We start from the raw sequence: 21483 nt of genomic DNA on the forward strand, positions 1-21483 counted from the left end.
AAGAGGAATCTCACAAAAAGTTGGCAGAGGTTTTAACTCCTCCATACTCTAACCCAGCCTTTCTCAACCTTTTTACCCCAGAGGAACACATGAAATAATTCTCAGGTCTGAGACATTCTCTGCTAAAACTACTTCTTCAGGGGTTAGTGGAAAGAATGCCCCTTACTTAGGTAGTCATCACAGAGCGGTTTTCATTGATGGAAGCTATAATACTGCTTCTATGAATAGAAGAGGGGGCAGAAAGGGTGGGCAAAGTTGACACTCTAGACAAGTGCCTATGACAGATTTAGCCGCTATATTGACCCCTGTGGCACCGGGAGATTACAGCGGGGAGTCAAGTGCGTGTCAAGGCTCCTGGTCATTGACAGCTGCTGTTCTCATTACAGCATCCGTGTTTTGGCTATGATGCATCCCTGTCTGTCTATCCACCTGCAAGGTGATTGATGTGGCAGTGGAGGCCAAACCTGATTTAAGCCAGCTAAGCCTGCAGTATCATGCTTGTGATAGTGCTAGTTACATGTGCTCAAGCTGCCTTTTTGCCTGTCCTGCTCTGCTGTTTGAATACCCTTGTTGACAACCTCAGATTGGACTGTTCTTTGAACTCTGTTGTGACCAAGGCTTTGTGCTTAAACATGTAAGTTGTTTTTGTCTACCTATAAGTAGCAATAAATATTATAAATTGTATTGGATTCTGGAGCTGCCGGCTACCTTTTCTTCTAGATACTTGTTACAGTGGATGGAGATCCCTTAAGCCTGTGCACCCAGCGGAAAAAATCCACCTTAGATTTGTCGGGAGTCTCCTTTTCCGAGAACGCTGCTCTTGTGTGTCATTCTTTGAACTCTGCCTGCCTTTTGACTATGGATTGACCCTGACTATTCTGAGCCTTACCTGCATTATACCAAGATTGCCGGTCTGCAAACCGCAAGTACCTGTTTACTTTGTTCAGTTTGTGCATGCTCCGGCGTGGTAGCCAGGCATTATAGCATTGTGTATAAGGCCTGGTTACTGATACACCTGCTTGCCTTAAGGTAAAGGGGGCTTGCTATAAGTGAGGAGCACAGAAGCTAGCTATTAGATATGTGCATTCCCGTTCGTACGAATGTTATTTTCGTACGAAAATGTTCATTTTCGTACCCGCAGAATAATGTGTACATACGAAAAAAATAAAGCACCAAAATACGAAAACGACAGGATTACGAATGAGCTGCATAACGAACAACCGCAAATACGAACAAACGATCTGACGAAAATAAGACAAAACGAAAAAAGAACAAAAATTACATCTATAACAAAAGATTTGCATTCTGTATCCTGTTTGAATCCCCTCTCTGTTCGTATCCTCAGCCGTATGTTCACACGACATCCACAACAAAAGATTTGCATTCTGTATCCTGTTTGAATCCCCTCTCTGCTCGTATCCTCAGCCGTATGTTCACACGACATCCATAACAAAAGACCCGCACCCTGTATTTTGAATTCCTTTTTTCTGTTTGTATTTTGGATTCAACAGAATGCAAATCTTTTGCCACAGATGTCACACAAACACACGACCGAAAACACCAAAAGAAAAAGGACCCAAAATACAGAATAGAAATCTTTTATTATAGATGTCATTTTCGTTTTTTTGAATGGGCAGTGAGTGTAGTTAGTTAGTGAAGCAGCTTCTCTTTTGTGCTGAGTAGTACAGTAAAGCCAAATAAACTTTTCTGTGGATTTTCATCTGAAGGGAGATCAGTTGGCCAGACTTTTGAACCCAAAAATGGTTTTCTGATGGAGTTTAAAAACGAACAAATTTTCTGAGAACGAACGGAAAACGATCGTTTTTATGTTTGTTGTTAAAAAAGTCTGACCAAGTGTATGGGGCTTAACAATCGTTAATATGGATGAGCCGCGTGTTGAAAGTGCCGCGAATCCCCGCGATACATTTACGAAAGTACAAAATGACGAAAATCCTTTTTCTGTTCGTATCTTCAGTCGCAGGCCCACATGACATCCACAACAAATTGTCATAGATGTCACACGAACACACGACCGAAAACACGAACAGAAAAAGGAATCCAAAACACAGAATGCAAATCATTGACGAAAATTCACGAAAATTATTGTCTAACAAGTAACGAACATCAATTAAACAGAATAACGAACCATCCCGCATGTACGAAAATAAAACGGTAACGAAAATACGAAACGATCGGAATACGAAAAAATCTCGTCGTACGAAAAACGAACGGGAACGAACAGGAAAATGGGCGTCTTACGAAAAACGAACGGAAACGAACCTACGGAACAATACGAAACAGAACAAAAAAAAACGAAAAAAAATTCTGTGCACATGTCTACTAGCTATAATTTCTGACTGCCTCCTGCATTAGGGGTAGGCGTGAAACTGGGGAGTTATGAGGGCACAGAGGACAGAAATTTTCAAGGACAGATTTATTCAACTAAGACAGCAGCCACCAGCACAATGGACACTTCTCATTGAATGCAAATACCTCACCTTATACTGATTTTTTATTTAACTGTGAATTGGCTCTCACTCGGATTGTCCCAGGGTGTTTGCATGGGTATTTTCGATATTTTTACTAAAGCAGCGTTGCAACCATTTTGTTGTAATTAAATACTAGTAAATTACAGCAATTGTACACAGCTTGCTTTGCATTGTACTCAGTATGTCTGTACTACTAAAAATATTTTCAGCACTTTGTGTTGATGTGTTTTGACTGTCATTAGTCTTTTGTGGATATGTCATCTTCTTAAATGGTGTGTTCACTGGAAAATCATATTACTTTTTCAGTGCCTGAAAGGTGTCACACTTCAAAGCAACTGCTCCAGGCAGGAAATTTGTTGCGTGCCTCTTCAAAGCCCCTAATAACATGAGTCGTTTAATGACAATGAACTCAACCCTGACTTTACAAAAGTTTAAGCCTTTGTTGTATTTTATTACTGTACATCTTTAAGTCTGCATAGGTTATTGCTTTGGATATATTAAAAACACTATGCTTCTTTCATTGTGCATATCTTTTCTGTAGTGCAAAGTGCAGATAAGGAGAGCTCAGGTAATGTTCCCTTGGAATGTTTTTGCACATAGCTCTTAACAAAAGGTTTAGCAAAGTCCTTGTGATGTTTTAATTACCCATGTATACATAGCATTTTTTCAATCCTGTTTCCTCTTGCAATAAGATTGTTTGCATAGATTTCCCAAAATTCATTGTTTTAAATCCCTTGTACTTCAGACAGGTCGTTTTTGGGCGGTTTATTGTGCTTTAAGAAGTCTCAGCCCCTCAGAGGAGGCCCAGAGGTTGAAAAAGCACAACCAGTACATGAGGCAGTCTACAAACAGACCTGCCATGTTAAACTGGAATTTACCCAAATGTTGTCTTACTTTTTTAAACTAAAATGAGACGGTAAAGAGTGGAACATTAAAAAGAATTTTACTCCCATTATGTGTTTATATTTCAGCACCCGACTCACATGTGAAACCAGTCTTAATAGGCCATAGAGCTAGGGAAGCTTGGCTACCAAGAATAGTTTGTCCAAAGGGGGAAAAAGTCTAGGCCTTTGTAGTAACTGACTATTTGTGCCAGCCTTTCTCAATCATTTTATCTCAGAGGAACCCTTTTTAGGGTACCTCAGCTAAAACGCTGAGCTAAAGCGAAGAATGTCCCTTACATTGGGGATCATTGGGAAAAATATTCCCTCTACACTGGGGATTAGAATGCAACCCTTACAGACAGCTAAAAAGAGCACTGGTGTCATTCTGCTGGCTCTGCCAAGTGGAATTGGAATAGGAATTATATAGGCACCATCAGGTGAAAGGTCAATCAGCCACAGCTCAATGAACCCCTAGAAACATCTGAAGGAACCCTAGAGTTCCAGGCGGCTCAATGGTTGGTTGAGTGGTTGAGATGCTACACATAGACTGCTAATACTGTCAGCAAACCAGGCACATAAGTGTATTGTTCAGTCACAAGAGACTATAGGGTTGATTGATTAAAGCAATATAAACTGTTCACTTTGCATGGGAATTTTGCATTTTTCAACAGAATTTCCCCTTAGCTTAGTGAATGTGCTGAAAATATATTTTCCATTTGACCCAATTTTCATGACTACGTTGGATTTAGTAGGTGCTGCGGTATTGTTGCTTTACCAACATTACTAATTAATATGACTCTGATTATCCCTTCCTATGGGGTTCTTATGTCTATATCACCCAAATAGTAAGCTACTGAAGCAGCAGTGATTTGAGTTGTGTTAGTACAAAGATTTTCTTTTATTTGTAACTGATGATGATGAACTTGGTGGGTCAGCACTTTCTCAAAGCTAAAATACGAAGGAAACTTGGACAGCCGCACTCCAAAAATGTTCTTTTAATTAAAATCGATCACAAAATAAACATGCCACAGCCAAAAAATTGGAACAAAAGCTAACAATTCGCACTATAACTTCAGTGCTTAGTCATAGCTAGTACTAGCTATGACTAAGGACTGAAGTTACAGTGCGAAACGTTAGCTTTTGTTTCAATTTTTTTGCTGTGGCATATTTATTTTGTGATTGATTTTAATTAAAAGAACATTTTTGAAGTGTGGCTGTCCAAGTTTCTTTCGTATTTTTGCATTACTATTGCATTGCCGGCACCCATGGTTTGGTTCCAGTGACGAGGTTGTTTGAAGACTACTGAGCGGTTATTCTTTTTCTACTTTCTCAAAGCTGTTTTCATAAACCAGCTGATTTTCACCTAGTGAGTGGCCCTTTTAGCCCCCTCCCGCTCAACGTTTCTGAAAAAAAAAAATCGAAGGATCTAGGTGAGAAATGGTTGACACGACAGCACCTACATACAATCAGATGAAGGCATTGGTTAGGTATTTTGACAGTTGACAGGGCCAACAGTCAAAATATAAATGCCACAGTGTCAGATTCGTCCACCTACGTTATATGGAATGGAAGAAGGAAGCTGTTAGATTATACTTTCAGCCTGTAGGCTAAAAAGAAAAAAATCTATATGTTTATGGCCAGCTTTAGTCTGGGTAGTATTGTCATCTGGGTGGTTAAGAGAAAATTGTAGCTGCTTACTCTACTTTACTAAACTTGAAACCTACGTTTCACTGGGCAGGGAAGTAATACTTGGCAGACTAATGAACCTGAAATACTTTAAACAAGCCAAAATCTGTTGTCTGTTAATTTTTGATTATATAAATGATAAAAGAATGTATAAAAAATAACAAAATTTACCAATAGCAAAAAGTTCAATCCCAGCATCCTTCAGACTTTTGGCAGGTGGGATAACATCATCTTGTGATTTTCCATCTGTAATCAAGATCCCAATCTTTGGAAGATCCGATCTGGCTCCTGCTTCTGTCTTAAAACTGTTTTCCAGAATGAATGTCAAGGCAAGACCTACAATAAATATAGGGTTATGTCATGTCAATAACACTGCTATGGTGTTAATAATAAAAAAGTACAACATAGCCAGAAATAATATACCCAGTGATCTTTTATATACGAAATTTAAGATATCAATGCTATTTGTAGTACTGTAAAGGAAACTAACTGGGTCGGGGAAAAGTAAGACTAGCAGGGAAGTCTGGCATTAAACTTAAGGTTCAACTCCAAACAGATATACAAGACTCTGTAATCATTAATTATATATTTTTAAATGCATGATGTTGTTTTAAGACACTGCAGTGGCACATTACAGTTGCAGGGTAGAGGTAGTATGGGACCTGTAAGTGAAAGCCAAAAATGCAACAGAGCAAGACTAGATCCCATCCGCTACTAGGTAGGGATGTGCTGAACAGAAATACAAATCCTTTGGCATATTATATAGCTTTCATATATGGGATTCATCTGTGTTTAACTGTTTACCTGAAGTTCATCTATAGTTGAATGGGACTTTCCACTTTCAGTACACCTCTTTTTTATTTTTTTTCCTTGATAGATGAGGCAAGATATCCAGTACTAGTACAATGATTGAATGGACTTTCTTATTACTTCAGTTAAACTGTTAGTTAAACTGACTTCAGTAAATTCCCCAACATTTAAACTCCTAAGTAATCCAGTCACCACTATGTTAAGCACATGATGCAAAATTAAATGGTGTGATTGGCCGTGAAGAATAAATTAAATTTTAAGGCAATTTAGACCACTATTGGTGACCCAGAGACAAACCGGTACCTGGAGCATCCGTTCACACAGTCAAATGCTTAGCAGAGCAAAGTGTTCATGTTTATTGAATGGCCAAGACATTTTCTGTAGACTTATTTCTATGGCCATTTATAAAGAGATTTATTGTCAAAAGTATCAGCATAGTCCTCACATGGGGCACCAAAAAAGAAAAGTGTCAGCAAAGCTTCCTTTACCACAATTGCACTCATTGGCCATTGTTGGGACAGCAGGGTTAAAAACGTGTATTAGAAGGTGACTCCGATAAATAACTATGATAGATCGGATTTTGGATTAATATAAAAAAAAAATTATCTCTAGAAAATATTATTCTAGTATATGGAAATAGATATGACAAATAACATACCTGTAAGCGTGTTTCCACCCTTGTAAGGCAGGTTTCGGACAGCATCAAGTACGGAATCCTTGGTGTCATATGTATTTAGATCCCATTCTATTCTGGGGTCACCACTGTACTGTGCCAAACCTTGGGGGGGAAACAGAAACATATTAAACCAGCTGCTAAAACACAACTTAGGGATGTTGGTGGTTTAGATAGCATTTGTCAATTTATAAATCTTAAAAAGACAATATCCACAGCTCTTAAACAATAAAATATAAAAACTTAAAGTATGTATGTTTGTCATGATAATCTAAATAATTTAAACATTTTTCTTTTGCTTTAGATAGAGTAACAAAAGATTTAGAACCCATGTTAAAGTAAATCTAAAGGCAGAACTTTTTTTGGATAGAGTTAGGGAGGTTTATAACCCCTGTCAGTTTTATTTTTGCTATATGTGCCCCAATGGAGAGATTTTCCTTCACTTCCTGCCCCATAGTGAAACAGGAAGTGAGAGGAAATCCTCCCTCTCTCTTACTGTTCTGGTGGAATTCGGGATTTTCTTTGACTTTCACTTTTGGTGATAATGGTCACCAGACACATAGAGAGGGTGACTCTCCCTAATGGGGGCACAGACAGCAATAAAACCTGACAGGCGTTCTATACTGTATCCATTCCACTCTATCCAAATCTGTTTTTTTTTTTTTACAGTTGACAACAGAAGAGGCAAGAAGTGGGTGGTAAAGGAAATACTACAAATCAGTTCCAATGGCAGCTAAGAGGGGAATTTCCGATTTACCACGTAGATTTTTTTTTTTACTTCTTTCCCTATCTCTGGGACGAAAGTTGAAGGTAACTCTCCCCAGTAGGATAGCAAATAATAAATGAATAGGGTATTTAACCCTTCCCTACTCTGTCCAAAACTATACATACACTTTAACTTTTTGAATAGAGAAAAGGTAATTACTATATAGGTATAAGAAGTATACAGAATTACTATACTGATTACTATTTAAACCTTCCCTACTCTATCCAAAACGTAAAGCGATAAATAATGTTTTTACAATACGTACACTTTAACTTTTTTGAATAGAGAAAATAAGTTCTATGGTAGGATATGATGAGTGCCAGAAAGAAAGAAAAAGGGGTAAAAAAAGAAAAAGAAAAAAAAAACACAAGAAAAAAAGAGACAGGTAACGGAAAAGTAAGAAAAAAAATACAATAAAAAGTTGGAAGAGAAGAAATAAAAGAGACTACAAGAAAAACCCATATGATGAAAACGAGGGGGAATAAGGGGAATAGAAACCTGTTTTGCTGAAAACAGAAATAAAATAAAAAAAAGACATAATGTAAAAATGGGGAAAATAAATCAGAAGAATGAAGACAAAAAAAAAACAGAAAAAGACAAAGAGCAACATAATGTAACATAGTTCAAAGAAGAAATGCAAAAGTCACAATGCAAAATTAAATAAATTATTTGAAGAAAAAAACTAACAAGTAGAAAGATGTCAAAGAAAAAAGAAGACAGATAACATAATGAAAGATACAAAGGACATTAAAAGACCTTATGCAGAAGGCAAGATAGGACAAGCAAATAATGTTTATTGAAAGTGTTGTTACACATAGAAGTGGATTTACTAAGGCCCCTTTCACACTGAGGCGTTTTGCAGGCGCTATTGCGCTAAAAATAGCGCCTGCAAACTGACCCTAAACAGCGGCTGCGGTTTCTCCAGTGTGAAAGAAATGGCAAACCGCGGCTATACCCCCGGCCTAAAGGGAAAAAGGCAGTGCACTTTGCAAGTGCAGATGCTCCAGAGCTCAGTAAATGAGCAGAAACTCTGCTGACTTCCACCATCCAATCATGTTTAAGTAAAAATGCTGTTTTATTTTATTTTCCTTGTGATTGGAGACTCTGTGCAAAGTGAAGCCTGACCTCATTTACTAAGCTCTGGATCAACTGTACTTGCAGAGGGAGACTGCACTTTGCAAAGTGCACAGTCTTTTTGCCTTTGGTAAATCAACCCCATAGTATGATATTACAAGACATTATACACAACGCATACCATGGCCCTAGACCTTTGCATTGGATCCACCAATTGGATAAACTCAACTGGTTGACATCTCATAATTTTAAATCATAAGCAAAGGACTTTCTGCAAAATTGATTTTGCCATTAGTGAGTGAGTGAGTGAGAAACTTGTAAAGCGCAACACATGCGAACTGAATCGCCTCTGGGCGCTGTATCCATTTCATGGGTAAGGAACCCCTTGACCTCAGAAGAGATGGGTTTTAATCTTTCTCCTGAAGGCCAAGTGGTCCGACTCCAGTCGGATGGTGGTTGGTAGTGCATTCCACAGGCAAAGTCCCTGGACTGCAAATCTTCGATCTCCTTAAGGCCCCATACACACGGGAGGATTTATCCGCGGATACGGTCCAGCGGACCGTTTCCGCGGATAAATCCTCTCGAGGATTTCAGCAGATTTTAATTCGATGGAGTGTACTCACCATCGCATTGAAATCCGCGCCGAAATCCTCTGGCGATGACGTGTCGCGCCGTCGCCGCGATTATGACGCGGCGACGGGCGCGACGCTGTCATATAAGGAATTCCACGCATGCGTTGAATCATTGCGACGCATGCGGGGGATCCCTTCGGACGGATGGATTCGGTGAGTCTGTACAGACCAGCGTATCCATCCGTTGGGATGGACTTCAGCAGATGGATATGTTGTGCATGTCAGCAAATATCCATCTGCTGGAAATCCATCCCAGGGGAGATTTATCCGTGGAAAAAGATCCGCTGGCATGTACACACCATAGGATCTATCCGCAGAAACCCATTTGCTGGGATTTATCTGCGGATGGATTCTATGGTGTGTATGGGGCCTTAAACTTGTATCTGGCTTTGGGTATCTGGAGTAAATCTTACTTTATGGTTTCTGAAATTTTTACTGATTTAGTAAAATGTGGGAGTTAAGAGTGGCATGTGTATGAATAAAAAAAAGGGTTTTAATAGCAGCATGGTGCACCATGGAAAAATATGGGGATACGTGTCCCAATTTTCAGTGAAAATTCTGCTTACCAGAAACATTCAATTTGTCTTACACTAATAATTCTAGTTTAGTTGGTAAATAGATGATATGTTTTTGGGGAAATTGTATAATTTTTCCCTAAAGCATCATATATTTCATACAATAAATGAATAATAATGTAATATTTAGATAAAAAATGCACACAACTTTACCTATTCTTGTTTTATCTGTAGCAACATTAAAAGCTCCAACCAAATTCTCTATGAAGCTTCTCACAAGTCTAAAATTAACTCTTCCAATACTCCAGGATCCATCGACCAGGATTACAATATCTGCATTGGCTGGGGACTTACATGAAAACTTTGAGTCTAAAAATTGAAAGGCAGAGAATTTTATCAGGATCAGTTTGTTCAGCATTAGGGAAAAAAATGGATGTTTGACGTTGAAAAACAATGACATATGGTAATCAGTACAAAGAAGTTCCTAATATTATCTGGTGTGCAGATGAAATAAAAATTTGTTTAGTTAAAAGGCATAAAATGATAAGTATAAAGTTGTTATTTCTTAAATGACAATGTTTCACTATAAAAGAGTGTTTTTGGTCATGTTGTATGAAAACGTTTTGATTTTCATTAACTTTTTTTATTAATTAGGATGAATTTAGAAATTTAGTAGATGAATATTTCAAATGGTAAACGTTTTTGACAATTAATAAAATATATATATTTTGGAAACAAATATCTGACGGCAGAAATAAATTAAAAACATTCTAAAATCAAACCTACATTTTGTGTTCCATGTATTAAACTGACATGCAATTATGTTTTTAAATATATATGTATATTAGTTTAATAGATATTATCCAACGAAATCCTGTAAAAAAAAAAAAAAAAAGAAGCAACGAGGTGCATTGCTGTATGAAGTGAAAAAAAATGTAAAATCAAATGTTATGTTTAGTGCTTGAAAAAAAAATACAAATACATTATTTATATTATTAAATGATAAATTAGGCAGTTCTCCATGCGAGGCATCTGGTGTGGTCAGTATCTTTGTGGGTGTTAAATATATTGATAATTCATATTAATGTGCTTCTTTTAGTTGATTTTAAGCAGCATTTCAGGTCAGCCTAAAATGGAATAAACAAAATATATTAACACCAGTGTAAAAAGCTGTGAAACAAAGGTCAACGTAATGCATATAAGGTGTATTAAATATTATAGAAATGTATCTAGATTTATCCCATTGCATTTCTGAAAATCGATAATGGATGTGAGAATCCTGAAGATTTTGTATAAGAGAAAGCAGTCTACCAGAGAAGAAAATAATGGACTTGAATGGATACCGGTCCTTACAGTGATACTAAAGCTAAAGTTTTTTACCTTAATGTATTCCTTACATAGTTACATAGATAGTCAGGTTAAAAAAAGACACAAGTCCATCTAGGTTAACCAAATAAATAAATATATATATATTATACAATCCCATATACACAATCCTATACCCACAGTTGATCCATAGGAAGGTGAAAAACCCCAGCAGAGCATGATCCAATTTCCTACAGGGGAAACAATTCCTTCCTGATCCCCCCGATAGGCAATCGGATTTTCCCCGGATCAACTTTACCTATAAATGTTAGTAGCCAGTTATATTACCATATTTATCTTGCTATAAAGCGCCCCGGCGTATAGCGCGCACCCCCGAACTTGAAGGAAAATTCCTGAAAAAAATAAATAAAATACTTACAGTTTGGATGCTCCTCGTCGGTGTCTTGCCCGTCATCCATCGCGTCCATCGGCGGCCTCGTCCGGTCCGGCGTCCTTCTGCGGCCATCGTGGTGTCCTCTCTGCTCGATTCCCACTTCCCGCGCTGTGTTTGAACCACTCCGCCGACATATACCGAGCGCAGTACACTCGGGTATAGTCGGGCAGGCTCGGCTCCTCTCGCGTAAAGGACGTACAGGACGCACAGGAGGAGCCGAGCCTGCCCGACTATACCCGAGTGTACTGCGCTCGTTATATGTCGGTGCAGTGGTTCAAACACAGTGCGGGAAGCGGGTATCAGCGTATATCGCGCACCCACGATTTTGCCCTGATTTTCAGGGCAAAAAAGTGCGCGGTATACGCCGATAAATACGGTATGTACATTTATTTATGCCTCGTACGCACGACCAGTTTTCCCATCTGGAAAACTGCCATGACAGATTTTAGCTGTCATGGCCGTGTGTATGCTCCACGGCAGTTTTCCAAACAGGAAAACCGCCAGGAATCCCGGTGGGAAAAATTAGAAAGTTTTCTTTTTTCCTGCCATGATTCTCGACTGTCTTTTTCCCGGCAGTTTTCCTATGGGGAAACACTGCGATGGAGCATACACACGGCCCGGATTCTCGGCCAAAGCTCTCATGGTAGTCTTCCTGCCAGGAATGTCAGCTGTGTGTAGGGGGAAAAAGCTGCCGAGCAGGTTCTTGGCTTTCCCCTCAGGTATCCCGGCGGTAAAAAGTCTGCCCGGAAACCTGTACATGTGTACGGGGCATAAGGAAAGAATCCAGGCCTTTTTTAAAGCAATCTACTGAGCTGGCCAGAACCACCTCTGGAGGGAGTCTATTCAAAATGTTCACAGCTCTTACTGTGAAGAAACCTTTCCGTATTTGGTGATGAAATCTCTTTTCCTCTAGGCAATTTTTTTCATATATTCCTCTGTCCTCCCCCTTCCCTGTGTGACGGGGAAAAGAGGGGGGAAGAGATTCAGCACGGTGCATGGCTGCACCTCTTCTCTCCTTTCTTCCTCTTCACACAGGAACTCAAAAAATAGCTTCTGCTGCTGTCAATCAAATGCAGTAAGAAGGAAGTGGGGGGCTAACCCCCGCTGTGTGTGTCTATGGAGCCAGCTTGGGAGCGAACAGACACACAAAGAGGAGGAGGAGCCAAGATCTCTGGTGGGGGACCCAAGTAGATGAGGATCGGGGGAGGCTCTGTGCAATAGCATTGCACAGAGCAGGTGAGTATAACATTTATTAATTAAAACAAATAGACTTTAGTAACACAAGTATATGTAAACCCTAACAAACTTTTTTTTATTTGCTCCATTTTTTATTAAATATACCATTGAAAGCATTTGCCGTATCTGTTCAATAAGTGCCAAACAATACTTGTTGAACCTGACAAATATCAGATTTAATAACTTCATGTATTTAGCCAACAACACGGCATTGAAACCTCAACTCTGTCCAGTTCATTTCTGTACACTAAAAAACACCCTATCCCCCCATGTTATGGAGATAAGGAGAAGAAGAAAGGTTTTGTAGTCCTGGCACGCTTCCTATCCTAGGGCAACAAAGCCATAGATACATAGTACTGGAACCTAGAATTGTCACCCCAAGACTGGAAGTGCGTTACTGGCAGGATCACCAGGTGAAAATAAAGAAGTCTGAAAATGAATGCAATAAATATACTGTATTACATTTTTCTTCTTGGGTTTAGTTGATGCTGGGTTCACACTAGTGCGAATTGGATGTAGGTTTTCTCGCATCCAATTTGCATGACAGGAGAGTGTGCTCAAGGAGTCCTGTGTGTCTTTGGCTTCATTTCAGGTCCAATTACAGGCAAAAAATTCAGGGCTGATTTGTTCCTGAAATGGAGAACAGGAACGCATCAGACCCCTGCTGTGAGCTGCGTCCGCACACAGTGTGAACCCAGCCTGAAACCTAGGCCTGCACTACAAAACAAAACAACATTACAATGACATCTAGCATTCAGCTCTAATGTATCCTACATACTATGAAAGATACATATATATATATATATATATATATATATATATATATATATATATATATATATATATTTATATATATATTTAGATTTGTGGTCTGTTTTGCCATCTGGTAGCCTTCCTTTAACCGTTTGCCGACCAGCCGCCGTCATTATACTGTGGCAGATCGGCATGATCCCGCGAACAGTCGTAGCTGTACTTCGGTCCCTTTAAGCGGGATAGCAGACACGCACACCGGCTGCACAGCAGGGTGACGGTGCGCGTTGGACGTCGGTCGCAATGATTTTTTTGTCATGAGGATTGTGGTGACGCAGGTTTTTTGTATTTATTTGATGTGGAAATATAGCTGACATCTTTTAAATCTTTAACTCTACAAGAGTAAAGTAGTGTAGTTCAAAAAAACTTTACAAAACCTGTAGAAATATGTCACGGGAAGAAATCAGAACTCCGTTTCAAATTAGCTTACATTATAATAGTAATACTATATCCCACAGAATGGTCAAATATGCAGTCATGCAGACCAAACTTTGCTAAGTTCTTTCCACAGATCTTCACATAAACATAGTAACATTAGAAAAGTCACTCGAGCAAAGTGGTGAAAAACGAACTGAATAAAATACTTTTGTACACGTGGATAGTGGTTACCCACTACTAGGATGCTGCAGCGTTGAAGGTGATGTACCCTAGTGTTGAAATTAAAGTGGTTAGTTGTCGCGCATCCTACTTACTGTATATATATGAAATAAAGTGCTGAAGTGCTATACTCTTGATATCGCATGGATAAATCTGTGCATAAATTCATAAACCATGTGAAAAAACTCATCAGTGTTCACAAATCAATCAAAATAGTTCATCATATGAGATCTAAGAAAATAAATCCATCAATATGATAAAAAGAAAATAAATGGTCTATTATTTAAAAAAAAGAAGCATGTTGCCAGTGAAAAAAATGTGCATAAAAGTTCATCAATATAAGATGCATATAAAGTTCATCCAATATAATGTTGTAAAGTTCTCCGTGCTTGTGCAATTACTGCAACATCCAATGTGCAGGCTCCCACCAGATTGTGCAATCATTAGTGGACCCCCTGGGCTTATGCCGAGGTAGGTCAACAAGGCTTTGGAATAGATGTATATCCACCCGGTGGCTTGGGAGTCCTCTTATGTGCTTCAGATCATGAAAGGAAATTTGATCACAAAACAGACATAGCGTAATTCCATTTATTAAAAACAATCTAAAAACTGAATATCACTCACATATTTTTGTGCCGTATCCCAGCATTAGGAAAGATCTGACAGCTATGAGTATGCAATCACCGCTGCTCTGTGGGTCCTGGAGCCAGGGTGCATTCCAAACAGCAGAAGTGACAGCAAAAATGTGACCAGTGTGCCTGCTCCTACGTGTTTCGTCATCTGTATGACCCATGATTTATAACCCACCCCCTTGTGACACTAGCGAATCAATATTCGCTATTGTCTTCCGGCTTCTCTTCCCAGCCAATCAGGACAAGAGGCGGATTGGGTTGGCCATGAAAAGAAGCCGAGGAAGCTGGGGCACGGCGAAAGTGGAGGGGTGATTGCAGACCTGGGAGGTGGTTTGACATCCCCTATCCATTGCAGCCCATTAAACGGCAGTTGTCACTGGGACAAGTTTACCCATTAAAAGATTTTCCCTCACCTTCTGTTCTCATGACAGCTCAAAATTTAAAATGTAAGCCAGTAAAATGTAAAGACTTTCCAACCATTCCCTACTCTATCCAAAACAGAAACAATACTGGCTTTACATACATTTTACAAAGTAGCAACAGAACGGTAAGGCCATGTACACATGGGCAAGAATCTCGTCAGGAAAAAAAGGTTGTTTTCCCTGACGAGATTCTTGGCAAGAAACTCTTGCCGCCCGAGTGTACAGACTCTTTTTTCAAAAGAACTGCGGTTCTCTTGAAAGGAAAGAACGCAGTGACGTCATCGCGTACGTCGAGCATGCGCTCGTCACATTCGATGCCTTCTTGCTTCACCCTGCCTATGCCGTGGAAGCTACCGAGCATGCGTCAAAGTCATTTCGAGCATGCACGGGTTTCCACAGCGACAGGTAAGTATACACACTCTCGGGTTTCTCGTCGGGAAACAGGCCGACCAGAATCTTGACGAGAAAAAAAGAGAGCAGGTTCTCTTTTTTTCTCGTCGAGATTCTGGCCTGATTTCCTGACGGGAAACCTGAATGCCTCGTACACACGAACGGTAATCTCGTCAAGAAGCAGTTTTCTTGCTGGTTTTTGCCGAGAAAACCGATCGTGTGTACGAGGCTTAAGACCCCGTACACACGACCGGATCTGTCCGCTGGGATTTATCCGTGGATCAGTTCCAGCAGATAGATCCGGTCGTGTGTAGGGCCTAGCGGACATTTCCCAGCGGATAAAAATCCAGCCGACAGATTCCCAGCGGATAAAAATTTCTTAGCATGCTAAGAAATCTATCCGCTGGAATCCAGTCCCTCAGACTTATCCGGTCGTCTGTACAGACTCACCGGATAAGTCCGCCGGATCCCCATCCCTCGCATGCGTCAAAAGGGGTTCGACGCATGCGTGGAAGTATTTACCTTCCAGGGTCGCGCACGTCGCCACATCATCGTCGCGGCGACAGCGCGGCACGTCACCGCGGATGTTTTCCACGGGGATTTTTATCTGATGGTGTGTACAAGCCATCAGATCAAAATCCGGAGGAGGAATGTCCACTGGAAACGGTCCGGCGGACCGTTTCCAGCGGATATCCTCTCGTCTGTACGAGGCCTAATGCCGCGTACACACGGTCGTTTTATGTGATGAAAAAAAATGACGTTTTTAAAAACGTCACTTTAATTGACCGTGTGTGGGGGAAAACGTCGTTTTATGTCTTCTAAAAAACGACCAAAAAAAATTGAAGCATGCTTCAATTTTATGTGTCGTTTTTCAAAATGTCAACTTTTACTTCACAGAAATTGACCGTGTGTAGCAAAAACGTTGTTTAAAACAAAGTTTTTTCATCCGCGCATGCCCAGAAGCTACTTATGAAGCGAGCTTCAATGGAAAAACGTGGTGGAACGTAACCTCGCTTTGCTAGAACATTGTGAGAAAAACGATGGTGTGTAGGCAACTTCGTCTTTGAAAATTGAAGTTTCAAAAACGTTGTTTTTTACTTCACAGAAAATGTCGTTTTTTTTCATCACATAAAGTGATGGTGTGTATGCGGCATAAGAGTTATATATACACTTTATTACCAAAAGTATTGGGACGCCTGCCTTTACACACACATGAACTTTAATGACATCCCAGTCTTAGTCTGTAGGGTTCAATATTGAGTTGGCCTACCCTTTGGAGCTATAACAGCTTCAACTCTTCTGGGAAGGCCGTCCACAAGGTTTAGGAGTGTGTCTATGGGAATGTTTGACCATTCTTCCAGAAGCGCATTTGTGAGGTCAGGCATTGATGTTGGATGAGAAGGCCTGGCTCGCAGTCTGCGCTCCAATTCATCTCAAAGGTGTTCTAGCGGATTTATGTCAGGTCTCTGTGCAGGCCAATCAAGTTCCTCCACTACAAACTTGCTCATCAATGTGTTTATCGACCTTGCTTTGTGCACTGGTGCGCAGTCGTGTTGGAGCAGGAAGGGGTCATTCCCAAACTGTTCACACAAAGTTGGGACCATTAAATTGTCCAAAATGTCTTGGTATGCTGATGCCTTAAGAGTTCTAATCACTGGAACTAAGGGGCCAAGCCCAACCCCTAAAAAACAACCCCACACCATAATCCCCCCTCCACCAAATGATTTGGACCAGTGCACAAAGCAAGGTCCAAAAATACATGAATGAGCGAGTTTTTTGGGGAGGAACTACCGTATATACTCGAGTATAAGCCATGTTTTTCAGCACTTTTTTTGTGCTGAAAATGCCCCCCTCAGCTTATACTTGAGTCACCTTTTTGCGCCTGATCTCCTGGGTTTTGGGGACCTGGTACTGGTCGGCCATAGGTCCCTTGGACCCCATATAGCCCCACTGTTCCTCTACAAGTGTGCAAAGTTTGTTGTCCAGGGAACCTACGGTCAGGGAGCACCGATTTTTCAAATCCGGGCACCCCTTCCATGGACTCCCATGTTAAACGGTAATTTCTCTGGTGATTTTGGGGACCCGGTACCGGCCGGTCGCAGGTCCCCTGGACCTGGAACTTGGCACACATATAGCCCCATTTCTGCTTTACAAGTGTGCAAAGTTTGTTGTCTGGGGAGCACTGACTTTTCAAAGCCGGGCACCCCAACCATAGACTCATATGTTAAACGTCAGTCTGGTCATGGACACAATGAGGCATGGGCATAGTGAGGAATGGGCACAGTGAGGCATGCACATGGACACAGTGAAGCAAAGTGAGGCACAGTGAGGCATGCATTTCTCACCCTAGGCTTATACTCGAGTCAATAATTTTTCCGATTTTTTTGTGGTAAAATTAGGTGCCTCTGCTTATATTCGGGTCGGCTTATACTCGAGTATATAAGGTATATATATTTTTTGAATTTTGGAAAGTGTAAGGAAGGTTTAACCATCTCGTTTTATTTTTATTTTATTTTTTTGGAGATTTTCATTTGCTTATTGTCCCATCAGATGCAACATGACGTGAGAGAAAATCTCTTCAGTGAGGAGAATTTCCCACTTTGAAAGTTGTCACTGAAACAGGTGTCCCCAAAGATTCCCCCTTTATTTCTGTTCTACTGACCACTCAAAACTCTATGGGCCAGATTCACAGAAGAGATACGACGGCGTATCTCCTGATACGCCGTCATATCTCTGTGACCCGCACGTCCTAACTATGCGACTGATTCATAGATAGCCATAAGATCCGACAGGTGTAATTGACTTACACTGTCGGATCTTAGGATGCAATTATATGCCGGCCGCTAGGTGGCGATTCCATTGCGGTCGGCGTAGATAATGCAAATGACTAGTTAAGGCGATCCACGAAGATCCGCGCGTTCGTCGCAATCCCGTACGTCGTCGCTAGTTGTTTTTACCCGTCGCAAAGTTACACCTGCTTTAACATGGCTTATCTTTAGATCAGCCATGTTAAAGTATGGCCGTCGTTCCCGCGTCAAATTTAGATTTTTTTTTTTTGCGTAAGACGTCCGGAAATACGAAACGCCGTAACGCAAGTCGCATTTAAAAAAAAACATCGGGGCGCCGTAATTTCGCGCAATGCACGTCGGGAAATTTCCTAACGGAGCATGCGCAGAATGTTCGGCGCGGGAACGCGCCTAATTTAAATGGTGCCCGCCCCATTTGAATTAGGCGGGCTTGCGCCGAGCGCATTTACGTTACACCGCCGCAAGTTTACAGGTAAGAGCTTTGTGAATCGGGCACTTACGCTGTAAACCTGCGGCGGTGTAACTTAAATGGGATACGTTACGCCGCCGCGGAGTAACGTAATTGTCTGTGAATCTGGCCCTGGATTCTTAATTGATTCCTGTTCTGGTTGAATTTCACCAGTAGGGACACAGACAGCAATGGGAACTTGACAGGGGTTCTAATCCTTCACTACTCTATCCAAAACATAAAAATAAAAAATTGACTATACATACACTTTAACGACAGCTACTTCTGATGCAATTACAGGTAATTCTGATGCACAGAAATACAATTATTCATAACTCAATAGGGAAAACTAGCGGACAGCCAAATAAAATGGCAATATTATTTCTCATATCCATCTATTTCATCTCTAAGCACATCCATCTGCTGTATGACTTTTATGATTTGAAGAAGTGATTTCCATCGAGACAGCCTGGAAACGTCTTTTCTTTTAATGTCTAGGGGGAAATCCATGTCTAGTATATGGATTAGGCTGGAGCTCAGCAGTGGAAAGATCATGCAAGAAAAGAAAGAAAGTAATGTTATTAAAGCTCCATTGTTTTCAACCTGCTGGGATATGGACAAAAGATTGGTAGAACATCTAGAGCGGCCTTTCTTAAACTTTTTAACCTGGAGGAACCCTTGGAATACTTTCCAGTCTCAGGGAACCCCTACTAAAAATAATGATTTCTACAGCCTATCGTGCGGTTTCTTGACCTTGCCAGCATAAAATGGCTGTAATGGGCTATGCCCTTGATGGAAAGCGGAAGTAGGCGGCCTGTCCTGCACTTATGGTAAGGACAGGCCCCCTTTTGGAATTGTGTGCTCACAGTACAACTGTGACTGCCACTAATTGAAAAGTGTTCACATGTAATGTGTTGGATTTAATAAAGCTGTGGCCTTGCCCTTTCCAACCCAATGGTTGTAAGTGTGTTTATTTAATGGGGTGAGGGGGCAAGGGGGAAGGTTTTTCTATACATCTTTGTTACAGTTAATTGTACCCGGGCCCATTGCGCCTCAGCAGTTATGTGCATGGTCCTGTATCCCCAATAATTCTATGTAAAACTTTAAGAATGCAGCCTATCCATTCACTAGAGACTAGTGACATCACTGAAAATGCAGCCCATCCATTCACTATAGACAAGTGACATCACTGAGAATGCAGCCTATCCATTCACTATAGACAAGTGACATAACTGGGAATGCAGCCTATACATTCACTATAGACAAGTGACATCACTGGGAATGCAGCCTATCCATTCACTATAGACAAGTGACATCACTGAGAATGCAGCCTATACATTCACTATAGACAAGTGACATCACTGAGAACGCAGCCTATCCATTCACTATAGACAAGTGACATCACTGGGAATGCAGCCTATCCATTCACTATAGACAAGTGACATCACTGAGAATGCAGCCTATACATTCACTATAGACAAGTGACATCACTGAGAACGCAGCCTATCCATTCACTATAGACAAGTGACATAACTGGAAATGCCGCATATTCATTCACTATAGACCAGTGACATAACTGGGAATGCAGCCTATGCATTCACTAGAGACAAGTGACATAGCTGGGATTGCAGCCTATCCATTTCGATAGAGACAAGTGACACAACTGAGAATGCAGCCTATCCATTCACTGGAGACAAGTGACATTACTGAGAATGCAGCCTATCCATTCACCAGATACGTAACTGGAATTGCAGCCTATCCATTCACTATAGAGCAGCGACATAACTGAGAATGCAGTGTATCTATTCGCCAGATACCACTGACATAACTGATAAAGCAGCCTATCCATTCATTAGAGACAAGTGACATAACTGGGAATGCAGCCTATCTATTCACTAGAGACGAGTAACATAATTGGGAATGCAGCCTAGCCATTCATTAGAGACAAATGACATAACTGGGAATGCAGCCTATACATTCACTAGAAACCTTTGACATAACTGGAAATGCAGTCTATCCATTCACCAAAGACCAGTGACATCACTGAGAATGCAGCCTATCCGTTCACCAAAGACCAGTGACATCACTGAGAATGCAGCCTATCCATTCACCAGAGACCAGTGACATCACTGAGAATGCAGCCCATCCATTCACTAGGTATTGGTGACATCTCTGAAAACAGAGAGCATATTTAATTCACCACTGTCAAGCTGGCCTTCAATGGATTCAGGGATCTACTGAATTTTGATCCAGGTATGGCCATTCCCCATTCAAAAGAAGTCAATCATTAGATCGAAAAAGAAATGCTGGAAAACATTTCCTCGATCAGTGGCTGCACCCGCTGATCAGTGTATACCGACACTGGAGGAGTCCCGCTGTCAAAATACAATGTCTCATCAGGGGGGATAATTCCATCCACTTCACTTGAGTGGATGGTGGAATCCATTCATTTGTTTTGGATCAGCCTGTTGGCTGATTAAATTGCCAGCTTTAGAAATGCAGTTCAGTCAGGACATTGTTCACGAGCAGGGGTGGACTGACAATGCATGGAGCCCCCCGGGCAATAAGAGATTATGGGGCCCCCCCGGGCAATAGGAGATTATGGGGCCCCCCCGGGCAATAGGAGATTATAGGGCCCCCCGGGCAATAGGTGATTATGGGGCTCCCAGGCAATAGATTACGGGGCCACACACATACAGTATACATACACAGTATACACACACAGACACACAATATACACACAGAATACACATACACACAATGAAAAAGTACTGGAGAGGCGGGGCAGCTATAACCTTGGGATTTTTTTATACTGTCCCTGGTTTTACTAAGGCTAAAGATATTAACATGAAA

General features: G+C 40.8%; 1 protein-coding gene across 1 annotated transcript in view; it reads right to left on the reverse strand.

Annotated features, from left to right (window-relative positions):
* Positions 1-21483, reverse strand: part of COL14A1 (collagen type XIV alpha 1 chain) — a 292376-nt gene that overhangs the window by 152646 nt on the left and 118247 nt on the right. The window contains 3 exon segments of the mRNA XM_040354914.1: positions 5231-5395; positions 6528-6647; positions 9743-9898. Of these exon segments, the coding sequence (XP_040210848.1) occupies positions 5231-5395; positions 6528-6647; positions 9743-9898 (441 nt within the window).

This window comes from Rana temporaria, chromosome 5 (assembly GCF_905171775.1).
Source record: "Rana temporaria chromosome 5, aRanTem1.1, whole genome shotgun sequence".
NCBI classification, from domain to species: domain Eukaryota; kingdom Metazoa; phylum Chordata; class Amphibia; order Anura; family Ranidae; genus Rana; species Rana temporaria.